Raw genomic sequence first — 25,952 nt, 5'->3', positions numbered from 1 at the left:
AACCTATAAAACCTAGAGAAATCATACATAGAAAAGCTCAGTCTGAAAAAAAAAAAGTCCATCACTTATTCCTCAACTTAATGTTGCAATCTTATTTCAAAAAGCCCAGTGTAAATGTAAAATATCACACGGCAAAAATGCATGTGACACCACAAAGCCACAAAGAATCTCTATGCTTAGCAGCACACACACCGTGGTGATGTCCCTCCAATTCCAGGGGCTCGGTGAGGCTGCAGCTTAGTCACCCCCCATTGTGGGAGTAAGGCATCATACACCCGAGCTCCATGAAAGATCAGAATTCAAAGCACGATTTCTACCAAATTTTGATGCCTTTCATATCATTATAAAGTCAAATATATATATATTAAAAAAAGAGCCACCATAAATCACAACAGTTCGTAATAAAACACTCACTTAACACATACATAACACCTTACCAAGGGAAGAAAAAAATGTATACATGTATAAGACATAACAGGAATGTTTGTTGTTGCTGTTGTTTCAAGATATGGTCTTACTGGGTATCCCTGGCTGTCCTGGAAGACCAGGCTGGCTTTGGAGATTCACCTGGAACTCACAGAGATTCACTCTCCTTTGCCTCCAGAGTACTGAGATTAAAATTGTGCGCCATTACACCCACAATAAAATATAAAGTGTCAGGCAGAGCCCAACAAACACATGAGAAGCATGTGTTTTCAATTACCATGGTATTAATTCTACAGGACATCTTGGAAGGACATGGAATATTCTCATCTTTTGGAAACAATCTAAGAATGTATTTTACAATAACAGTGTGCCGCTGTATCAGTAGAGGGTCATAAACTTTAAAACTCTAATAATCACCTAACTTGAGCTAATAAAAACAGAATTCTGAACAGACTGATACAGTATGCCTATATTCCCAGTATTCAGGGGGCTGAGGCAGGTGGATGTGCGTTGTAAAACCGTATGGCCTATCTAAGGAGAAGGAAGAAGGGAAAGGAAAAAAAAGTCTGTGGAAAATCATAACAGAAAAATCAACAAATTAAAGCTCAAATACAAGCCGGGTGTTGGTGGTGCATGCCTTTAATCCCAGTACTCGGAAGGCAGAGGCAGATGGATCTCTGTGAGTTCAAGGCCAGCCTGGTCTACAGAGCGAGTGCCAGGATAAGCTTCAAAGCTACACAGAGAAACTCTGTCTCGAAAAACCAAAAGAAAAAAAAGTTCAAATACAGCCTTGAGGTGAGAAAGTTGGGGATGGTTCGGCAGTTAAGAGCTTTGGCTGCTGTGGCCAAGAACCAGGATTTGATTGCCAGCATCCACACCCACACTGTGGCTACAACCATCTGTAACTCCAGTCCCAGATGTAATGCCCTCTTCTGGACTCTAGCCAACACACAGGTGGTACATACACATCTATTAATGTAAAACACCATACACACACACACACACACACACACACACACACACACACACACACACACACACGGAAACCTATGTCTTTAAGTTTCATTGTAAAATACAGACTTTATACTGTTAACACTCTCATATTAAATCCTTAAAAATCAAGTAATACAACATTTATGTTTACTGACATGTTCATTCTTAGAAAAATTTTTGAATAACTTTAACATAGGATACTTTCATTGACCATGCAAAATGTTTAGTATAATAATTTTAAGATTATGACTTAAAATTATCAGAGTTTTTTTTCTTTTCTGTATTTATTGACTCTGTGTGTGTGTGTGTGTGTGTGTGTGTGTGTGTGTGTGTGTGTGTGTGTGTGTGTGTGTGTGTTTTCATGCATGTGAGCATGTGAAGGCCAAAGGACAACTTGCTAGAGTCAGTTCTCACCATCTAGCCCAAGTGGTTAGTGGATGGAACTCAAGTCATGGGAATGGGCCCCAGCCTTTACAATCAAGCCATCAGCCCCTAAGGCAGTGCTTTCTCAACCTTCCTAACACTGAGACCCCTTAATACAGTCTCTCATGCTGTGCTGGCCCCCAACCATAAAATTATCTTTGCTGCTCCTTCATAACTGGAATTTTCCTACAGTTATGAATCATAATGTAAATATCTGATATGCAGGACATCTGTCTGATGTGTGACCCCTGTAAAAGGGTCATTCAACCTCCAAAGGGGTCATGAACCACAGGTTGAGAACCACTGCAAAAAGATTTGTTTTCTTAAACTATCTGCTGCTGCTGTATAATATTCTGTTTTTCAAAGGGTGCTTAGTGTAAATTATTCAGATAATTCCAAAGACATTTTTTTAAAGCTTGTTCTTTTATGTGGTGGTAGCTGCTTTGCATCAGTAGACCTTAAAGAGAGCTTAAAAACATCATAAACCATGTGTGCCCAGAGACAATCACATTGTTCTCTGTGAAAGCCATAAGACTAAAGGGTAAGCTGAATGCTCCCAAAGTCTTGGACCAACAAGATTGAACTCTCCCCTCTGAATTTATCTCTAGATGCTCCAATAGTCTACAATCAGCACAGAGATTTGGTCAGGTTTTTTTATTTTTTTTTTTCATTTCTTTCCCTCTATGCTACACACACTGCCTGGCATGCAAGGTCCATGCATTTAATATTTGATTTTAACCAGGCTGACATGAAAGGAAAGAGACAAGTTCAGCCTTGTACATTTTGCTGAGTGAAGAGGCCACTGGCTCCCCAGCCTCTCCTAATAGAGTTTGCAATCAATCATGACCATGCACAAATCAATGATTCCTGCCCCAACAAGGTGTTCAAAACAAGGAACTGATAATAATCTAGCGTGGTATCACTTGTATTAACAAGTTAAAGAGGATATTAAGTTTGGCATGCAGTCATAAGTTCAAGTCTATTGTCACAATGTGTAGGAAAGATATATATAACCTTTGTGTCATCCATCAATCCATTAAAAAAGGAAAAAGAAAATGTTTGGGGTAGTTGTCATTCTCAACAACAGATGAGTTGATAGGAGTCTCTACCTCAAAAGAAACCTAGGGTTTTAGTCCCAGAAAATGTAATTAGATACTGGCCAATCAGGCTTCCCCCCATCTTTTCCTAACAACCGGGGACATTACAAAATTGCATGCTATTCTAGAGAATAATGGCAACTGGGGAAGTCTGTGGCCTAAATGTGAGTAAGTGCCAAGGGTGGAAGGAACACTTGTAATTAGCCCCCAGACTGGGAAGAACCTGCTGACGAAGTTACTGAGATGAGCAGAATGTAAGTGGCCCAATGCAATGGGGTTAATGCCCTACTTCTACCTCCTACCACTAAGGAGTAGCCCCAAACCCTCAAATCATCAAGTGCATCAGTGCTCCTCTTTAGACTAGGGAGGATTAGAGCAAAGAACCTACTCCCATCTCTCACCTTTCTTGGTGGTGGGTTTCCAGGGAGCCTGAATCAGGGAAGTTTAAGTTTGTGTGGTCAACCTCCCACCTCAGACACTTAGATTCAGCATCCTTAAGGTAGCCTTCAATCTGAGACACAGAGCAGTTTGTTTTCTAAAGAATCACTGAATTGACCAGGCTGAGGTGGCGCACGCCTTTAATTCCAGCACTCGGGAGGCAGAGGCAGGTGGAGACCAGCCTAGTCTACAAGAGCTAGTTCCAGGACAGCCTCCAAAGCCACAGAGAAAGCCTGCCTCAAAAAAAAGAAAAAAGAAAAAAAGAAAAAAAGAAAAAAAAATCAAATCACCAAGTTGTGACTCTGGAGCCATTTTATTATTTTTTAAAAGTTCAAAATTAGGTGTAACACAAGAGTTTGGGTTGGTTATTATTGCTGTTGTTTTGTTTCATTTTCCTTAACGATCTTTTTATTTCATCTATGAAACTGATCAATAGGATACCAGAAAATCAACAAGTACAGAAACTTGGAAGAACTTAAAAATCAACAAATCAACACTTTTGAGTAAAATGGCTTAGGAAGCCACATCTCTAATTACTAGGCTGAACCAGTCGGGACACAAAGTAGGTCCGATGTGGCCAGTTCAGATGGACTCAAGGCGGTGCTGCAAAGGGCTTCTCCTGCAGAGAGGTTAATTAGTCTTTTAGGTAGGAAAAGAACAAAAGTTTTCACAAGCACCACAATGGCAAAGTGAAGCAGATTGCAGTTGAAAAAGATACTGAGAAAACCTAAGACTGAGTGCCAGAAACCTGAGCCTGAGTAGAGCTTAAATCCATGGAGATGTTCTCAGAGGACTCCCTCTGCACAGGAGCTAACAATAGTCAGGAATTTTATCAGTCCCTACCACCATGGGCTGGCACTAAAAAGCACCTTTATCCAACAGGCAGTGGCCTAAAAAAGTTTGAGAGTTTAAACACATTTGAAACTACCTCATTATTTTGTGCACTAAGCGAGCTTAAATCTCCACACCACAACCTTCAAAAATAAAACCCTAACTGTAAGTAAGACCCCTACAGGCAAATGAGTGTTCTAAACATCGCTGTGCATTTGTTTAGTGAAGAGGAGAGGAGTGCACACGGAGGAAACAACCACACACCTTGTTCATTCTGTAAATTGAAGAAAGCTCATCTGGGTCTGTCTTTCGTCCCTTACGCTTATTTCTGTCTGTGTGTTGTTCCTGGACCAGACATAAGTCTCACTGGGACAGACAGTGATTGAGGCAGCAGAGAATGTCCTTAACTTCTTAGGCAATTTCTACGTACAGCTTATTCCCAGTATCCAGTTCTCATGCTTTAACTGAGTTTAGGTCTCTAGGGGTTAAGTCATGTACAGTATGTCTCAAACTTCCCACAGTGGCCGCCTGCTTAAGAAATTGTGAATGCATCTTCCAAGGCCACGGGAGGTGCTCTAAAACTCATGCTTCTGTTGTACCCAGAGCTCCCTCACCATTACTTTTACTGTTGTATTCTGGATTATCACTTTTAAATGTGTTTGTTTATTCTCCCCGTCATTCACCTGAAGACTCTGATTCTCAGGCTGGAGTGATGGATGGCTCAGCAGCTAAAGAGTAAGAGTGCTCTTCCAGAAGACCCATAACCACTTCTGATTCTAGCTCCAGGGGGCCCCAAGCCCTCTTCTGACCTCCACAGGTACCTACCCACACACATGTGCCATGAAGACACACACATATATGCATAATCAATTTTCTGTTATCTCGGGAACTGGTGTAAATTGGTTTTCAAAGACATTGAACTATACACTCCTTACAGTGCTGTGTGTGATCGATCAGCACATTGCCTATGTTTAGTTCAGGTTACCCTATTATCTTCTCTGCTGAGTTTATTTAAAAGAAGAAAAAAAAAAAAAAAAAAAAACACCTGCAAATAGAGAGTTTTGAAAGAGACAGCAAGGGATTAGTTACTCTGCAAACACAAGTTGACTTAGTCCAGGACTAATTAGGACAGTAGAAACAATCAAGGGGAATAGTTATTAATGGCCCAGATACTCTATTAAGCACTTAAATTCAGTGTTCCTCAAAACACATATCTGGAACAGAAACCTTCATTTCCCCATTATGCAAATGAGAAAACTAAAGGCAGTGATGGAAGGAAAGAAAATGTCACAGCCCATCTCTGACACTGTCTACCCCAGTACCTGTGCACCTCTACATTACCATACGCACAAGACAGACACCAGCATGAGGGTATGTTTTACCTAAATATGAAATGGGCACAAAATATTAGTGACTAGGTGAAAAGGATTTGTTTTCTATGCTTCTGTTTTTAATGGGTGTATGTCTATGTAATATGGAAGTTTGAGTTTTGCTTAGAAAACATTTGCCCATCTCTAAAATTGCTTCTCCCCTAAATTCACAAATAGCAGTCTGCACAGATCTCACTGAAGAAAGAAATTCCAGGATCTCTATTTCCCATTAAAAATGATGGGTGTGTTTAAATATGAATACCAAAGTCCCATCATAATGGAAGACCAAAGTACCAGGAGGGAATGTGCTGTTTCTGGGATACAGTTACTAGTTGGGGAGTTAGGGGTTGGATGTCCTCAGGCTACCTTCATTCCTGAATGCCAGGAATGGAAGTCACAGCAGAGAAAGCCTCCAGGCCCCTGGAGTCCAGGTAACAAAAGCCATAGGTCACAATATACATCCAGCTAACACCCAGGAACTCTGCCTATGACTGTCCAGGATGTAAATGTGTGATTACATACAATACAGTGGAATACACTGAAGACCCATCCAGCTCTTTCCGTGGGAAAGAAAGTCAGTGCCTACCATACTCTAGAAAATAAAGGTGTTCTCTCCTCCTAGGACTTTGTTTACACTTCAGGTTACTCAACTCTGGGGAAATTCCACACAGTGGAATTTTACTATCATGATGGCAAGTTTTGCACAATTCTCCTTCTGCAGCCTTTGGCTTTAGGGAGGAGGAGGTAGTCTCAAGGACAGGAGACTAATGGACTAGAATTATCCTAGGCAAGTTCTGAAGTGCATCAGCAAATTGTGAGAGACAGCCTGAACTCCGAGACTTGCCAAATCATGAAGGTATGGTCAGTTACAAAATAGCCTTGGGCTGCACTGTGAATCATTAGGTATGAAACCTACAAAGATGCCTCCTCTAGGTCAAATATCTGCTCCTCAAGCTCCAGAAGAAGGCCTTGCTTCCCAGTGCTAGCCCTGGCACTGACTGACACACAGCAAATGCTAAAGATATGAGACACAGAATTAATAAAGGACATCATCAAAATCACGCCCAGAGGTTAAAATATATATATATTTTATATATATATTATATATATATATATGCCAGATTGGGTGGAAAAGGCTGGATTTTTGTTTTGCAGTTGCTTTTTTTGTTTGCTTTGTTGTTGTTGTTGTTGTTGTTGTTGTGTTAGTGTGTTTGTTTGTTTGTTTTGAGACAGGGTTTCATGTACTCCAGGCTGGCATCAAGCTTGCTATGTGTTCAAGGATGACCATAAATTCCTGATCCTCCTGTTGCATGCCCCTAGTACTGGAACTACAATTGTGTTGCTGCATCACACCCTTTTTTACGAGGTGCTGGGGATTGGCTCTGTGCCTCCTAGGCAGGTACTCTACTAAATGAACTACAACCTCAGCCCCAGAAAGAGTACTTTCTATCTTTTCATAGCTATATAAAGGAAAAACTATACATATATGTGCTATGCATGATCACAGTCCTTACAACATATGCTTATCCATGTTCAATAGGAGAACTACCTTATACAGCATTTATTGGCATAGCTAGAAAACATGTAAGTGATATTTGGCAGCATTTACATGTATCTACAAAACTGAAATGGGGGGAGCTACACTGGGTGATACATGACAGCAGAATTGCCCACTGTTCACAGGAACCATATAAACTCTTATTTGTCATAGCACTTTCCCCAGCATTTACATAGGCACTGTATAACTCAGACATGAATATATATGAAGCATCTATGTTTCTCATTTCCATTCTTCAGCATACACACTTCCTATGCCTTCAACAATAATTTATTTATCACCAAAGTTTAGATCACTAACAGAATTTGCATTTTATGTAAGTTTACAATTATAGGGAATTTTCACATACATTACTCATTTTATCTTCAAAGGTGTCTGGCTCAGTAACGAGAGAAGACATTAAAATCATTCTTCATTGGAATATGCCCACAGTACTGTTAGGAAATGAAGGATTAAAGAGAAAGGAATTATGACAGAAACTCAGAAAGTTACTCGGCTTCTCTATTGCTGCAGGGCCAGTGGTCTGCGCCCAATTTCATTGCAATGCCTTTTGTTTCTGTGCCTCAGATCTCTGCCAGTCCTTGTCCAAATACACTTGTTCCTAGATATCTAAATATGAATTTAGGTAAGGAGGTAATTACAAACAATCTGCTACCATCCAGCCAAATTGTTACAGCAAATTAACACAAACTTCATCAATTCGGACTCAGTTAACACAACTCATGGTAGTTAACACAACTCATGGTGACATAGAAACAACATCATAGAGAAAGTAAGAATACACAAGAGAAAGTGATCATTGAAGGAGTTCTCTGTACCAACAAAGGGATGTTAAAATAAGCTCAGGTGGTAGGGAGATGAAGGGTGAAATCAATAAGTATCTAGTTTGATTGCTGTCTTCACTTCTATATGTTGAGCCAGATGCCCAGGCCAAGGCATCCATTATGGGTGATGGAGGTATCTTTGCCTAAGCTGGTACAATCATGGTCTTCAGTCAATCCAAAGCTTAAGGCACTAGTACCAACATTTATCTAAGTGAGGATTGGTGTAATGGTTACTTTTCAATTGTCAAACTGACACTTCTTATAATCACCTAAAAAGAATCTAAATGAAGAGCTCAGCAGTTAAGAGCATTGGCTGCTCCCACATGGCAACTTACAACCTTTCCAGGGAACCTCTGTGGGCACTTCACACATATGGTACACAGACATACAAGCAGGCAAAATCCCCCAAAATAAAAACAAATCTCAAAAGAAAAAGTCTTTAAGAATCTCAATGAGAGATTGATTGCCTATATCAGGTTGCCTGTAGGCATGTCTATGATATTATCTTGACTATAATAACTTTGAAAGGAGGATCTGACCACTGGAGGTGGCACCATTCCCTAGGCAAGTGATGCTAAGACCATGTGATAGTAGAGAAAGGGAACTGAGCATTTAGCATTTATGAATTAATTCATTGCCTATGACTACGAATGTCATGTGACTCTCTCTACCCTGGGTTCCCGACACCTTGACCTCCCCAGCAATGGTGAACTTTAACCTAGAATTGTAAGGCAAATACAACCTATCTACCTTAAGTTGTTTTGGTCAGGGTGTTTTAAAACAACCAGAAATGAAACTAAGACACTGAGTAACCCACTAGAACACTGGTTCTCAACCTTCCTAATGCTGTGGCCTTTATACAATTCCTCATGGTGTAGTTTACTCCCAACCATAAGATTACTTCATTGCTATCTCCTAACTGCAATTTTGCTACTTTTATGAATTGTAATGTGGATATCTGATATGCATCCCCCAAAGGGGTTGAGACCCAAAAGTTAAAAAACACTGTGCATGCAACTGCTAGTTCTCTTCATTTTATTCATTACCCAACACCTCAAGTGTTTCTGAGAGCATCTCTTCCTAATTTCCATGTACTACAGCTATGAGTCACAGATAGCAGAAACGAGTAGAGAGAAATCATGCAAATTCACCTGCACATCGAAATTTTCAGTATTAGTTCCCAGAGTAAGGAGTCAGTAGGTTTTATTTCACTATATCAACAGTAATCACTTACCATAGCTTAGACCACACTTTTGCCTCTATCAATTCTGTTATATATATGCATATATGTATAAATAATTCCTAGCATGACACCTGAAAAGCAAACAGCTATCTGACTGCCTCTTTCATTCACACACATTATTGTCACTTTGGATCACTAGATAATTGCAAGCATTTCCCATTGTGGAAAACAGGTTTATATTTTGAAAACACTATTTTTAAAATTCTAGATCCAAAAAAATAGTTCGGAAGACTTTCTATTCTACATAAATTACCAATAAGCAAAATGATACATGTGTTGTACCAAATGTGATTCAAATAATAAATCAGTTTGGGTTCTCTTCATTTCGTGAGCCAAGGTTTTACTGTATAGCCCTGACCACCCCAGAACTCACTATGTACACCAGGCTACTTCAGATGGAATTAAAAGCATGTACTACCACACCCAGCTTCAAATACTAAACCAAAGTTCTTCCAGGATATTTCACTCTGAACAAATTGCATCAGATGAATAAATCATTAGTTTAATGTTGGGTTTATTCAGTATAGAGAATAAAATAATGAAAATAAAAGAATAAAAGTTCCCTCACTACAAACATCTGCTCTGTAGTGAAGAAAAAACTTGTCAGGATACAAACTCCTTCCTCTCCTAATGCTGCACACTACCCTTAGCAGCTAAGACCAAGACGCCCCAACTTTCTAGCCCTCACCCCACCCAGTTCCCCTAATGTGGTACCTGAGGCCTATGTTGCCCCTGTTATTCCCCACCCCTCACTATCTCCTTGATTCCTACCACAAAGATTATGGCTACACAGAGAGACAGACAGACAGACAGACAGACAGACAGACAGACAGACAGACAGACACACACACACACACACACACACACACACACACACACACACACACACACGGTCCTCCATTCCTTCTTTTCATTGTTAAAATCTTAGTTAATTCCATTACAAGTGACACTGTAGCTGCCTCTCCAGGTTGTTGCACTTTCTGCTAATCTGAAACTAAATCACTACATGTGTGCATTCATTCAATAATAAATCCTGCCTCAACCAGTTTCTCACAGGATCTCTAGAGACAAGCGACTACCTTCCTTCTCTAAACCTGTCTGTAGAATGGATACAAAAGGATACTGCCGAGATTTTAAAATATGTAACACATTGATCCTAGATTTTACTAGGTCATAGGCCCTCAGCAAATGGCAGGACTTACTGTTTTTGTAATTGCTTTGGGAAAATTTTACTTTTCCAACAGATCAGAGAAGATATGCACCTAACTGTGGCTAGCAAAAATAAAAGACCTGGTAAATTTGGAATAAAATTAGAAAAAAAACAATTGATGAGAACATTCAAACTCCAAAGTTCTTGAAGGTGTGTGAAAAACTCTGAAGTTTTCCATGCCTGCCTGAAATTTGTCTGTAATTAGATCTCCCTCTTAAACCCCAAAGTATTAAGTAGATAAGGAATTTATCAATCTGCAACTCATTAATCCCAACAGCTGTTTCTCACAGTTCAAACAATGTAGGCTAAGTTGATTCTTATTTACAATATCAAAAGCACAGAAAATCTAGCTATCTACCATCTCTAAACTCCAGCTTCTACAATCACATATCATCAATGAGCAGGGGTTAACATTAATTTATACTTCCTGCCTTTCATTACTCGCTGCTATAGCCATGTCATTACGCCAGTATTTTTCCAAATCACTAGTGAACAGCAAAAACAAATATAGCAGTTGTGATTTAATCAGAGACTTCACTGTTGAAACAGCTAGCAAAAGTAGACACATTTAGAATAGTAAATGGATAGCAAAAAACACTTACAGACTCATTAATAAAAAGGCAATTAGGTCTTCTGGGGAAATTCATTTTCTAAAAGAATGCTAAAGCAAGCTATAAAACTCAAGGAAAATTGTGTTTTGACATGAATAGTGTACACTGTCTATTACATCATAATTTTTCTCTTGAGAAAACTGACAATCTCTGTTCTTAAATATGAGCAGAAAAAAAAATTGTAAAAAAGAATCCCTGTGAAATTTAACGTAGTCTACCTACTAACTCCCATTCATTAAACTTGACTGACCTACAAATACACTCCTTTTTTTTTTTCCAAGACAGTTTCTCTCTGTAGCTTTGGAGTCTGTCCTGGCACTTGCTCTGTAGACCAGGCTGGCCTGAAACTCACAGAGACCCAACCTGTCTCTGCCTCCGGAGTGCTGGGATTAAAGGTGTACACCACCACTGCCCATACAAATACACTCCTTATTACAGAAATCTTGGAAGTAAGAGAGCAATAAAGTAAGAGACAACTGGTACTAATGTCAGAGGGAATATGATTTCGTCTACCAACATTAAATCAAGCAAAAGTAGCTTGCTCATAGTATTTTTGGTTCCTTGGACAGTATCTGTACCTATAAATATTCTTTGAAGCAACATCAATAGCTAAAACTTTAGCTTTATATTTGTCTTTCTTGTGAGGAAAATTCTTTTCAAACCTGTATGAGTGCTCATTAAAAAGGAAAAGGAAAAAGGAAAACATATGTAATCTTAATTATTTTGATGTGTCAGGCATGCTAAACTATCAGGAAACATAAATAATAACTATAGATTTGGGGCTACGCAGATGGCTTAGTGATGCAGAGCATTTGATTTTACAAAGGACCTGGGTTGAGATTCCTAGCACCCAACAACTGCTCACAACCACACTTAACTCTAATTCCACAAGATTTGATGTCCTCTGACTTCCATAGGCACCAAGCTAGCACATGGCACAAAGACATACATGCAAACAAAACACTCATATATATGAAATAAAAATAGTAACATTTTTGAAATCTATAAAAAATAATTATAAACACAGAGATATCTAGTTTATGTCATAATCTAACCCTTGATCAAAACTCTTACAATTCTACAACGAAGTGCATGTGACAATCTTTTTCTAAGCTCAGTTCTGTCCATTCTAATACAATGTTTCCAAAACTAAAATGGTCAAGCAAATCACCTTATTGAAATACAGATTCCAACTCAGTATGTGTAGGGCTGGGGTTAATCATAGACCACCACAAGGCCCCCGGCCATCCTAATGCTGATGACCCATAGACCAACCAAATGCTAGGAGACCTTTGAGTAGAGGACCAGACCAGGCCAGTGACCAGAAAGCAATCAACCATGACTTCTAGGTCCCCAGAAAGGCTTCTTCCCTGCTCCTGCCATTGCTACCAAATCACACCAAAGAGCTGTGGCCAAGCTCCCACTTCTTCCACATAGGCACCTGCTAGATCAGCCCACTGCCCAACTGTGATTCAGAAACGTTCTAAGGCCAGTCCAGGAGCTGTCTAGGACAAGGTTTGGAGCTTCAGCCTGGCTAATTCAGAAGCAGGATGCACTAGGAAAGTTAAATACACAGATGCCAATCTGGTATTTCATATTTTATTTTTATGGCATACTTACTAAGACCTGTAATATCTATAAGGGAATAGGATATTGAAATAGAATAAATATTTCACTTACTATCAAACTGTTTCTCCATGTACAAAATCGGGGGAAAAAGGAAAGAAAGAAAACACTAATGGACTTTCAGTAGTCTTTCCAAGAATGTAAGTAGGCACTTTCAATCCCACCACCTCTGCTCCATAGCATCTCCCTACTATGAGTCTTTGGCAATGAAGTTCACACTCACACTATCATTAAGATATACACATTTCAAGCTGTCATCTCTCCCAACTAAATAACTGAAAACTATGTAATTCACCTAGAACACTTTGCCACGGTTTTGTTCAAGCAGCACTCCCACCCCATGACGCCTGCAGAAGAGTCAGCCAGCACTGCCCAGTTCATCACATTTTATTCACTGAGCTCTACAATCACATAAGTGGAAACACAAATTGTTTCACTTAAGACCAATTACTTTGTCAATGACAAAATAAGCCACTAATATTTTTTCTGGATTATCAATAGACAGCAGAATGCAAAAAAAAAAAAAGAAAAAAAATCTTTACACTAGTGTTAAGTGGGGACATGGCAGTGCTCCAGAGCAGGATCAATACAGTCCCTGCATAGCCACCCCAGTGTTTCCCAGAACCTCAACAACTTGAAACAGAACACAAAGTTAAGTTTTTATATGAGGAAAACTGTGCTTTCATTAAAGGGTTTTACCAAGACATTAACCACAAATCAAAAAAAAAGAAAAGAAAAGAAAAGAAAAACCCACAAGAATTCAAGACAAATAGAGACACACCTCCCATAACAGACTGCATAAGATCATAAAATGTGCCTCATGAGCAGCTATGATTCTAGAAGGGTATTTCCATCAATCATGTTTGAACTAAGTGGAGTCTGAAGTCGGCCAAGTTTCTACATTAGGCTTCATACTACAAGCAACCAAATGTTGCAACTTCCAAAAACTTTTCCAAAGCACGGCTGTACATAAATTATCTCATTTATCTCAGGGCATCAGGCAACCTGGTATTCAAATTTTCTACCCCCTCTTACAAAAAAGGACTATGAATTTCTCTCATTCAGAAATGGATAGCCCGGCAGTGGTGGTGCACGCCTTTAACCCCAGCACTCAGGAGGCAGAGGCAGGCAAATCTCTGTGAGTTTGAGGCCAGCCTGGTCTACAAAGTACAAAGCTACACAGAGAAACCTTGTCTCGAAAAAACAAAAAAAATAAATAAATAAAATAAGAGAGAGAGAGAGAAATGGGTAAGCAGAAGAAACATTAAAAAAATATATTCCGCGGATATGCAGGCTTGTTTTGGCTTCAACTGAAACAAAAAGCAGTCTCATGGATGTATTATTCATTAGCTTTGTAATCAAATGCCATTTTAAGATATAAGGTAACTTGTTATGTTTTGTACTATTTTTTCAGTAACTATGACAAACAGCATGGATTCTGATGAAAAAAACAAGTCATGTTCAAAAGCAATTACAACCTTTTTAGGCAGAGAAACACCATTTGATAAAGGAACACGGACCACACACAGATGATCAAAGGCGAAAGTCTGAGGGGAATACACAGAGGGAAATGTTTACAGTCACAGAATAAGAAATGAATCTATTTGGACAAAGGCAAAGGGGCTGATTCTAATAAACAACTCACAAAAAAAAAAAAGAAGCTTTTCCCTCTTCTGAAAATTAAATAAATCATCTCACACTTATACCCACACTCGAAGATACACACATGCGCACAGGCAAGCACACACACACACACACACACACACACACACACACACACACACACACGTGCGCGCATTAATGACACACATGCATCCCCTGTGTTTTGTTTGTAAATTTTGATAGTTCCTGCTCTCAGCTTTCAGCAATCCCTTGTGCTTCCCTCCATGAAGAACAAGTTGAAGAAATGGGAACAGCACAGATCCACACTCAGTATGACCTACTCTGTCTAAATACAATCCAATGTAGGGGAAAACATTAGTGGTAGCCAATATGCTTTCTCTATATGGAATTATGTCATATAAAATTTAATACTTAAGACTACATACATAGGCACTAATATATCAATGCTGGACATAGGAGAGTTTTTTGTATGTAAGAGAAGTGTTTTAGCTTTGGGTAGTGAAAGGGTCATATGGCTAGTATTTAAGAACATATGCAGTACCTAAAGATATTTGATGAAAACAAAAAGCTTCTGATTTGGTGACTATGCATGTGGAGCTGAGTTGTTACCAGGGAGGCGTGGGAGGAAGTGTGAAAGAGGGGCAGAGTAGCAGAGGGGTTGATTTATTGATTTATTTTTCTGATTCACATTCATGAATACAAAGAGAAGAGCTGTCAGCAACACACACGCCAATGACCAAACAGCAGCCAAACCTGCCTCTTCCCGTCTGGGCAGGCCAGACACAAAATGACATCTCACGAGCTAGGAAACTCAGATAGAAGGGAACCAATCAGAGAGAAAAACAGTCCTGGAATTATCCATATCATTACTAGGGAGTACAGTTTGGAATTTTAATGTATTTAGACACCCAAGAACACCAGTCAATCAAAACTAGAGAACTAAGTGGCAAGCCTAAAACACAAGCTGGCTCCAATGTATCTTCCCAGGAGATAATCAGAAAAAGAAAAATTTAATTTTGTGCTAGAGACGACAAGAAGCCAGACACACATAAGTCGTTCTGCTTAGATTCATTGAAAGGTCCTAAGGGAGGAAGAACTGGGGTGAGAAGCCAGGACCTCATCCAAGGCAGGATCTAAGCAGCATTCTCAGGCTCACTTCATAGCAGACACAATAGTCCCTCTCTAGGTCATTGATAAGACTGCATCCAAAGCTACATGTAATTCTCCACACTGAGAAATGCTGAACAAATGAATTGAAAATAACAAGACTATACAAGTATTTTTCCTGCAGTTAGGGTACTAGAAATATTGGTAGCAACTCTTCCTTAAGTTTGTGAAAGATCTGCATAGCTATGCTAAGAAATGATCAAAGACTATTTCTGACATTGTCGTAAACTCATGGTCTGAATCAATTTAGGATATTTATGATGGAAATGGATGACTCGTGGAATAACTCTGTCTCTCTCTCACACAGACACACAGTCACAGACACACACACACACACACACACACACACACACACACACACACACACACACACACACACAGCCTATAGTTACTGAGAGTTCTAAGAGTTTAGGAGCCGTAAAAGCTGAACCTCTGGCACTCCGGCTACTTTAATTTATGATGATTACACCCCAGATAGCTGCACCATACTTTACAGTTGACAGTGCTGGCTCACATAAATGACTTCACTTGATCCTCATAAAAACTGTGTGGAAAGGTCAGGACGCATCTTATTATCCCCATTTTATAGATGAGAAAGCTGAGTTTCCAAGTGAGACTGGTTCTGTGGGATTTGAGTTCTACAGAAAGCCTGCTTTCACAGTGATGCCAACCAGAAGAGCTTACGCAGCCCAGTAAATAGCCTGGAGTAACACTCCAGTCTCTCCTACTTCAGTTTTCCTGGATAGACTGCAGATGCAAACATTACTTTCAGAAATTAGAGGGAAAGGTGAAATCTGTCAAGTCCTGGCTTTAAAGATGTTTGCCACAAAGCAGCTTTACACTTCACTTGCAAACAGAAAAAAAGAAGGTTGCCACAGGAAAGTGTTAAATGTGTGATTGTGACACACAGAGATCCAATGTATATATCACATTGTCCTCCCATTTTTTTAAACTTACGACATCAACAGTCACACAATAATTTGAAAAGTGACTGGTAATCATGATTCCAAATACATATTTAAGAGGATGAACTACTTTAAATTTCGAAAACATCTCTTTAGATCTTTAAAGCATGTTCATTTAGATGTCTACAGAAGTTCATCATTTAAAACAGAATATCAGGAGGGAGAAAAAACAGCAAGAAGGAAAACACATCCAATCTCAAATTCATCTCCAACTCCAATCAATATTTTTTACAAATATGCCATAGAGTTTAATGACATTACAATATCAAATGATTTATGACAACTAGAGAGAGAGAGAAAAAAAAAGGAGATGCCTACAAAACCAACTTTAAATGTCTGGAGACAGACAGATAAGGCCACAACCTGACTTTAAAGTTGAGAGATAAAAGACCTACGTTGTGGGCATACATGCATATCCTGAATAGCAAAATGATGACAGCCAGTTCTGTGAGGACTGACTGCATTTATAATAAACTCTCAGAAGCATATCTGCACACTGTGATGAGACAATCTCAGTACTCGTTGATTACAAGATAAATAACATTCTAAAAGAGAAAAGTTTCTCCAATGTTGAACATATATCCAGCGACTGTTAAGACATCACTAGTCGCCACTCCTGAATACATGAGTTTAATCATGCAACTGGTAAAGTTCAATTAACAAACTACATGCCTTCTCAAGCTATGCTCTCCAGTGCAGTGACAAGCACTGTGTAGAAATCAATACTTCCTCCAACTTGCTGCATATAATGAGTTACATCAAACATGGTTCCAATACTAACAGCATTGTATGGCAGAGACCCAGGCGGTAATGCTAAACCGGGAGAGAATTAAATTAAGTCGTCGGAGCTCATTGCATAGAGCTGGTGCCTTCGGCACATCACCCAGACACATGGCCTTTCCTTTGCCTGCTACCATTTCACAGGCTCTGCCTAAGAGGAGGATACACTCGGGCACCAGAATCTCAGGTCTAACTCTTTGTATACCGTTCTAAAGGGGGAGGGGAGAAGAAAAGCTAATGAAGGATTTGCTCCGGAAAACAACATGGTGAGTTTATTTCCAGGAAATCGGGCAGTCTCAACAATGAAACTGTCAAGTACAAAGTAAGTTCGGTCCACGCATCCTGCCTGTTCAGCCAAGAGCGCGGCTGTCGCGTTTCCCGTCACCCCCGGCCGCTCTGTGTTTGCATCTGCACTGGGAACCCAAGTAGCAGATGCGCCCGCCAAACGAGCTGGGCTGGGTGGGTTGGCCAGAAAAGTTGTCAAGCCCTGCGGGAAGCAGAAGCTCAACCTGGGAGCCCGCTCCCCAGCGTCCACCTGGTGAAACTTCAGAGCCGGCAGAGGACACACAAAAGCAACCGACCTACGGTGAGGATATCAAAACTGGAGGGGCACAGAGGTCACCAGTCGGAGAGACCCGGAGACCAAGGTCTTCTGTAAGTGGCTTTACTTAGAACTCAAAAGGGATAGCATGGAACACTGCATCGCGTCTCTCTCCCTGGGTTGTCCTGGCGGGCTGAGAACGTTCCCAGCCCGGGTCACCAAGGAGGACTCCGGGAGATGTGCAGCCAGCTTTGTGGTGGCTTCGTACATAAGCAGGGTAATTAAGCCTTCCGGGAATGGGCGCCCAGACCTCCCTGCCCAGGACAGATCTGATTCTATCCTAAGAGCCACATTTCTAAACGTCGTAGGGGCTCAGCCAACACACACATGCAACATGCTCCACGCTGTGCCCTGTAATCAACCCAGGAGCAACTCTCAACCCGCAGCGGAGGAGGAAGGAGCCTCCGGGAGGCACAGGGAAGTAGTTGGACAATAGTCAGAGGAGGTTATTCCCGGGACAAAAAGCACCTGGCAGAGCGCGCTGAGGTCAGTCCCTTCGCGTCCCCCACAATTCTGACAAAGGCTTCCCGGGTAATTTTTGAACAGTCTGGCGGCAGAGAGCCACCAGCCCGTTCGGCGAGCCAAAGAATCGTGGTCCCGTGAGCCCTAAGTACTTTTTCCTTTCTTCCCTAACTAAGGTTGCGCGGACTGCCCCCGACGCCCAAGAAAAGCAAGGTCGCCACAGGCTCCGTCCAGCATACCCGGGGCTGTCTGCGCGCCCGGCCAACCTCGGAAACAATGGGTGGCGAACGTAAAAGTTACCTGAGCCCCATGGCGCCCAGCTCCTGGCCTCGTCCCGCCTGACACAAACTCCCAGGACAGACCTGGCCTCAACCTGCAAGCCTCCCCACCCCCAAAGCGAACGCCTCCCAGATCCCCAGCTCCGGGAATCAGCCAGTCCCTCCTCCCTCAAGAGTCCAAGGCTGAGGACAGCCACAGACCCAAAGCCCCCCCCCCACCTCCGACCACTCACCTGCTGAAAACTGGCCTTGGACCGACCCCAGGAGAGGCCACGGGGACAGGAGCCAGAGCGCCACAAAAGCAGGCAGCACCGCCGCCGCCACATCCATGGCGAGTTTGGGAGAAGTTTCAAGCAGCTTTGCAAAGAGCCTCCGGGGGAATCGCGGCGAAATCCACCAGCCAGCCGCCCGCCCGGCCTCGTGGGGGGCTCGCGGGGCCGCCGCGGCCACCCGCCAGCACTTTGGTCCTTGCGCAACGTCGGCAAACTACCTCGCCAGCGAAAGCGTCTCCCGAGTCGCCCGCCAGCCGCGGCCGCTGCTCTCCATGCTCGGCAGAGGCAGCTCAGGGTAGTCCAGAGTTACTTTGCTCGGGGAGGGACGGGGGGCGGAGCCTGGGGTGACGTCGCCCCGCGGGCTCCGGGCCGCTTCGGTGGAATGCGGGCTCCGGCGCGCGCCGCCGCCACCGCCTCCTCCTGCCGGGGAGACGCGCGCCAGCCCGGCCGCGCGCCCCGCGCAGCCTTTGTTCGCCACCTGGGCTCGGTGGCCGCGCGGCTCCTGGGTTGCGAGCCGGAAAGAGGGACGCGGCGCAGCTCGCTCCCGGATCCCCTAGATGCGACTCTGACAGGCAGGAGTGTGGGAGGACAGTGGGAGGATCACGGAGGAGGCGCCCGAGAAGAGGTGTCCTGGGGATCTGTCCCCAAGGTGGCGGTCCCACCGGAGCCGTTGGTGGTCGGAAGAAAGGGGAGCGTAGATGCAACCTTTAAAACGCCGAGCTGCATTATTCCTTATTTCACTGTTCCTTATTGCTATGGTAAGGAATAAGACCCATACCCCCACTGAAAACTTATTCTCGTAATAAATAAAACTTGGACCGAAATAAAATGTTGGGTAAGTTTCCAGTGTGAACAGCTGGCGTTCCTCATTTCTGGTTTATTTGTCATTTACGGAATATCTGAATTTACTTGCCGCGTTACTGACTTTGCTTGTTGCTGGAGAAGCTCCTGGCCCCTCTGCCTTCTCATAGCCTGGTGGAGTAGAGCCGAGTTTGGGTTTTGTTTTGATTTTTATTGTCTTGTAGCTATTTAAGAAATAAGTATTTAATAAAAGGACTTTATCCCGACAACGATCACCGCAGGTTTGCTCTGAAGGAACCCAATGCTGTTGTTAACAGCATTAAAGTCTGTCGGTTTGCTACCCTAGGAGCTTGGAGTTATTTCACCAAATGCCATACTGCCTTGCTTTTGTAGCAACGCTGTATAGTTGCTTACTTTACTAGTGTCTGCAGAATATGACATATGGAAGAGTGTGATCACAATTGAGCAAGCATAACTTTTACTTCACATTTTGATGTCATGTACACAACTTCTAACAATAGTCTTGATTGACACCTGTCAATCACTCAGACATCTTTAGCCTTTTAAAATCAAAATGAAGTGAGAATCAATTTAATACAACATTCTCACCATTTACCAAGCCACATATTTCTGTAATAAGTATATGCTGGTATGACTAGGTTTTAAACAGGAAATATAAATGCAAGTAACTATATGCCATCTATATATACATATCTAGATACATACATATATGTGCATATATTATATAGAGAGATCAAGAAGGAGAAAGGAGGTTTCTTTTTTATTTGCTGAGGATAGGAACTCCATTACACTCCAGTGTTGATTGCTCATTAGTACCTGTAACCAACTCAACACTTGTCAATTCAGTTCAACATAGTTAGTCATCCTCCCTCAGGGTACAATGTAGACATACCTTAGCTCACTAACCTATAATTTGAAGCACTGTGTGCCTTGGGTCCCTATTTCTTACAATGAGGAGTTTTTCTAGATCACAAGTAACCAAAACCTATTACTTTCCTTTCTGAAGACTTAACAGAACTTTCTAAAAATCAGCAGTCATTTGCCACAGTAAAAGAAAAGGAAACTCCTCTGTCCATATTTGAATCCATCTGTTTTATTCTTGCAAGAAAGATGAAAGATGCTTGTGACTTGGCAACTTGTTTGTAAACAATGCCCTTTAGAGATCTAGACAGTAGATAGTACCACACCTCTTATGTTTGCAGTCCCAGGGATAATGAATTTCTTCTATTTTCTTTATGTGGAGTAGAAACAGTACAGATAATGCTTTGGGAGTGCTCAAGATAGGCAGGCCTCTTGGATGTGCAGTATCACTTGGAGGAATCAAGAGGGCACTAGGTCTCAGTGAGCTCAGGAAACAACCTCAGGGCATACGTTCAAGGAAAGACTAGAGTGAAACAATTTACGCCCACCCCCAAAAATAGGGGAGAGGAAAAAGAAAACAAAAAAGAAAATCCTTACAAGAAATCAACAGAGATGACTTGTCAACAAAACCAGGGCAAAGGCAAAGTGGTCCTTTTATCCTTAGGGCTCATAGCTAAAGTGGACCGGTGTGGCTCACCATCACTTTAGCAGCAAGCTGTCCTTGAACTCTCCATTCTCCTGCCACAGCATTTTTCGTTTTTCAAAAAATCACTAAAATGTTCATATTCTTTTATCTACTTGCTGTCCTAACACTAACATAAAATATGAAAAATGTTTTAGGCATTCAGGTATTTACATAAAAAGAAAAGTGAAAACAATCAAATGTCCACTTATAGGCCAAGTCACAAGCATATCACTCAGTAGAATATCTCTCATGAACTGAATTTCATGGAAAAAGAAAATTACACAGGGAAGAGTGTTTATGATCAAACATTGAGGAAAGTTAACAGAAGACAATATAGAATTTCAGTAGGGAGAAAAAGACCTGGGGGGAGGGAGTGGCTATAAAGATGAATAAGTGGTGAGGAACCCTTCTTGCTCTTCCAGAGGGCCAGAGTTTGATTCCCACTTACCATGTTAGAGGGCTCCCAGCCATCTCTAACTCTAGTTCCAGAGTACCTGATACCCTCTTCTGAACTCCAGGGGCACCTACACTCCCAGTGCCACATAGAGACACCCACATGTGGGTCTTGTACACATGAAAATAAATAAAAACTTTTTATCTTATTTTATATTTATTTTGTTTCTTCAGAAAAAAATTGAGAAGAACTACCCGTGAAACCTGAGAAGAGAAACCTGCAAAGCATCATCGTGGCCACATTTAGTGGCACTAAATGACACACTCAAAGTGGGTAATACAGTAAAGTTTATGTTCTATGTAATGCATTACAATAAAGCAATGGAATGACAAAAGTCTACAGGCAAAAAAAAAAAAAAAAGAAAAAAAAAACTGGCAGCTGGAGAGATGGCTCAGCAGGTAGGAGCACTGGCTGTTCTTCCAGAGGACCTAGGTTCAATTCCCAAACAGCTCTGAACTGCCTATAATCCAGCTCCAAGTGATTTGACACAAACATATGCACAGGCAAAACACAATACAGATAAAATAAAAATAAACAAATCATTGGAAAGAAAAAAAAAGAACAAAAACTGACTAAAACAATCCACAGCAACAACAATAAAACATGAGCTTGAGAAGTAGCTCAGTGGCAAAACAGTCTTGTGGCACGTTCAAGGTCCAGGCTCCAGCTAGTTCCAGGACAGCCTCCAAAGCCACAGAGAAACCTGGTCTGGAAAAACAAAAACAAAAAAAGAAAGAAAGAAAGAAAGAAAGAAAGAAAGAAAGAAAGAAAGAAAGAAAGGAAAACAAAGAAAAGAAAAGAAAAATAGTGTGAATCCAATTACCAGTTAATTTAGCTTACTTAAAATTTATGGCTGTACTTTCTTCCTGGGTTGTTCTTTGGCACGAGATTAGTTATAGTAGACGAAAGTGTCCATTGCCTGGTTTGGGGAGAGTATTGCTGTTATTTGTTTGTTTATGAGCTGAAATTCACTTGTAGCAATCCTTCTATTAGGATTACAGGTGTAGGCCACCATTTGAACTATAAGATATCTTTTATTCTTGTGGATTCACCATCTACTTATTAGCTGCAGTCATGAATTTAGACCTCTGGGGTAAAAATGGCTTATGAAAAAACATCCTGACACTGATTTGACCCCAAGACTGGGGCCAAGGAAAAACACCTTTACCCTACAAGACCTGCATTTGGCAAAATGTTTCCAAGAGAATCTCAGTTCTGTCAAATTGTAGTAAGTGCAATTGAAAAATAAGCACTGGAGGAGATTGGCATGTTTGGAGAACTTGGGACTGAGAAAACCTAAACAGGTTTCTCCACCATATGATCTTTTGTGTGATTGCTAATAAGGAAGTGGGAGCTGGACATCTGTTTGTTTGGTAAGGGAGAGAGCAAAGGCTTCTCCAAGTTTGAGACCCTGGAACTCTGAGTAAGGTGTTAACCATCTTTGCAACAAAATAGCTTAAGTAGTGAATGTTTTGTTTTGTTGTGAAAGGGTTTCCCTGTAGAGTACTGGCTATCTTGTAACTCTCTCTGTAGATCAGGCTGGCTTCAAACTCCAGATTCCCACCTGCTTCCACCTCCCCAGTGCTGTGATTAGAAGTGTGAGCCACCGCGCCCTAAGTAATCAACTTAGAACACCTTTAAAGGTTTATTTTGACTGGAGGTTTTAGTCTGCCTGTGGAGAGAAAATAGAGCAACAAGGAAGCATATGGTAAAGAATGGTGCTCACTTCCTTGTAGCCAGGAAGCCATGGTTAAGAAGCAGCCAGGGCACCACATCCCCTTCAAGGACCTGATTTCCTCCCAGGAAGCCTTTCCACCTCTGCAATGTTCTACCACCTCCCAGTGGTACCATAGACTGGAGACCAAGCCATCTATAAATAAGTCTCTGGGGGCCATTCCAGATCTCGTCCAGGGTATCTCTCAAAGCCAGTATTGTGGTTTGAATCTGAAATTCCTCCGACCATAGCATATTCTGAATGAGTTCACAGATTGTGGGGTGCTGTTTTGGAGGCTATAGGGCCTTTCGGAGGTAGATGGCTGGCACCAGGGTTTGGCCTTTGTAAATTATGTGCATTTTTGATTTCTACCTGCTTTCTCTGGTTCCTGTAAAATGTTTCATGAAGACTCCCCACCACACCCTCTAGGTGTCTTGAACTACACATTTTCTCACTCCGAGGGACACAAAAACCTCTGACACCAAGAGCAAAAACAAGTCATTCGTCTTTGGTGTTGCTCTGTCCAGTGATGTCTCACAGGGCCCGAGGAATAGCTGATACAGCCAGGCTTCTAGCGAACAGAATTTGGAAAGAATTGACTTGAATATTTAAGGTCTCTGTAGCTCAGGGTACATGAACTTGCTGAAATCCTCCTCCTTCTGCCACCCAAGTGCTGGGACAATAGCCACAAGTCAATACACCTGGTCAATGACTGTATTTTTTTCATAAAATCAAATACAATACACATTTTTGTAGAGCTATTGATGTTTTCTTTAGCAAACAGATCATGAATGTACACATGGCAGGCATTTATTTTCAATCAGGTACATTTCCAGGTTGTTATAGGAACTAGGTAGATTAGTTAGTTAGGCTTTTTCATTCACAAACCATATTCCATAGTGCACACATCCATCTCAGTCAACGAATGTGAAGTAGGAGAGGCAGGTAGCAGTTAATTCAACCTACCTAGTTAAAAACAGCCTCAGTTTAGAATTAAAATACTTGCCCAAGGTTCTGGAGCCAGTAAAAACAGGGATGGGGCTGTGACTGGGTTCTTCTGACTCTGCATCTCATTTATCACCCAGCTCCTCTGTCCTCAAATCTTATCCCCAATGCCAAATTTATCAAACAGAGCCTCTTGGGCTGGTAGGTGGAAATGAGTTTCTATCCATCCCCACCCCCCTTTGGAAAGTGAGAAAGAAACTAAAATCACTGTAAGTTTTCCTCACAATAAAGTTGTTGCAAGAGTTTATGTGTTGTTGATGAGCCCTTAAATGCCACCCAGCACCTGGGGGAGGTGGTGGGGGTGTAGTGTGTGGGGGGGGAGTGAATCTTTGAGTTTCAAGCCAGCCCAGTCTACAAGATGAGTTCCAGGATAGCCAAGGTTACACAGAGAAACCTTGTCTCAAAAAAGACAAAAGGAAAATAAAAAAGAAAGATAGTTTATGTGTTGTCAACAGAGGCCCAGGGGAAGAAGAAGATAGTGAGTTTCTGAACTAGAACTTGACAGATGAACCAGGGATTTCCTGAGGGAAAAATAAAGTGTTTGCTACCACCTAGAGAGCTGTTGCCTGTACTGGTGTTGCAGTTTTGGACTAGACAGGAGAGCACCCTTTCTCTCCAGTATGGCTGTGACCAGTCCTGTTACAACAACATGAGAGTGTCTAGGAAACAAAGCTCTAATGATGGCAAATTGCTTACATCCCTGAGGGAAACTCTCATCTAAGTTCTTGGGCAGTTTTGGATCAAGTTAAAGAAGTACACTGCATTCAAATCCACAGTTATTATGTGAGTTCCTTGAACTCTTTAAAATATCCATAACTGGGGATTATTTCAGAAACACTAGTCAAGAAAATGCATGCTCCAAAGGTTTTATCAAGGGAAAGAAAAAAACCCAAGCAGCTTGAGAGCTCAGAGTTGCCAATTTGGAAGAGCAATTTGCCTACAGCTGGATATAATTAACAAGCCTGGGTCAAAAAGGAAGCCAATCATAAAAGTGTGAATTGGATTGAGGTGGAGGGATGGGACAGGGACAGTCATTCCAGAGCTGGCACATTCTCACTGGGAACAGCCTCTCCTGTTCAGAAAACAGTCCACTGATGTTATAAAAGATTAAGCTGGGGGTGTGGAGGGGGCAGCCTTACCATAACCTAGTACATGTTCGATGAATTGTCTTTTCTGAATATTAAAAAACGTGCCTTGTTCTCTTCTTTTACACTATTGAGTATTTTCCATGCCTTGCCACTGAAAACATATTTTGTTTTTCTTGATTAACTGTAGGGGGAAAAAAGGAGCTAAAGGGATGATTCAGATGACCCAAGTTCAGTTCTCAGCACCCACATCAAGTGTCTCCCAGCTGGCTGTAACTCCAACTCCAGCTCCTGCTCTGGCCTCTACAATCACCCAGGCTACCACTCACATACCTGTACACAGACACACACACACACACACACACACACACACACACACACACACACACACACCGGTTCATAAAATGAAATCTTTCAAAAGAGGCTTCAAGCAGGCAGCTATTAGCAACCACTTGGATGCTGTTTGGATTCCGTTGGTTTGAATGCTGGAAGCACCCTGCAACATTCTTTGTTATTTTAGAAAAACTA

The 25,952-nt window shown here is 41.6% G+C and overlaps 1 protein-coding gene and 1 pseudogene across 2 annotated transcripts in view; one reads left to right on the top strand and one right to left on the bottom strand.

Moving 5' to 3' along the window:
* The window catches only part of LOC100763249 (receptor-type tyrosine-protein phosphatase kappa), a 530,034-nt gene extending 510,912 nt beyond the window's left edge, over positions 1–19,122 (bottom strand). For both annotated transcript variants that reach the window (XM_027402864.2, XM_027402866.2), the window contains exon 1: positions 18,760–19,122. In XM_027402864.2, the coding sequence (XP_027258665.1) occupies positions 18,760–18,856 (97 nt within the window). In that variant the 5' untranslated portion in view covers positions 18,857–19,122. The remainder of the gene's footprint in view (positions 1–18,759) is intronic.
* Positions 19,123–19,180: 58 nt separating this feature from the next.
* The window catches only part of LOC103163002, a 32,303-nt pseudogene continuing 25,531 nt past the window's right edge, over positions 19,181–25,952 (top strand).

Source organism: Cricetulus griseus, chromosome 2, assembly GCF_003668045.3.
Source record: "Cricetulus griseus strain 17A/GY chromosome 2, alternate assembly CriGri-PICRH-1.0, whole genome shotgun sequence".
Lineage (NCBI taxonomy): Eukaryota > Metazoa > Chordata > Mammalia > Rodentia > Cricetidae > Cricetulus > Cricetulus griseus.
The sequence above is the reverse complement of the archived record's forward strand: the minus strand, read 5'-3'. Positions and strand labels throughout refer to the sequence as shown.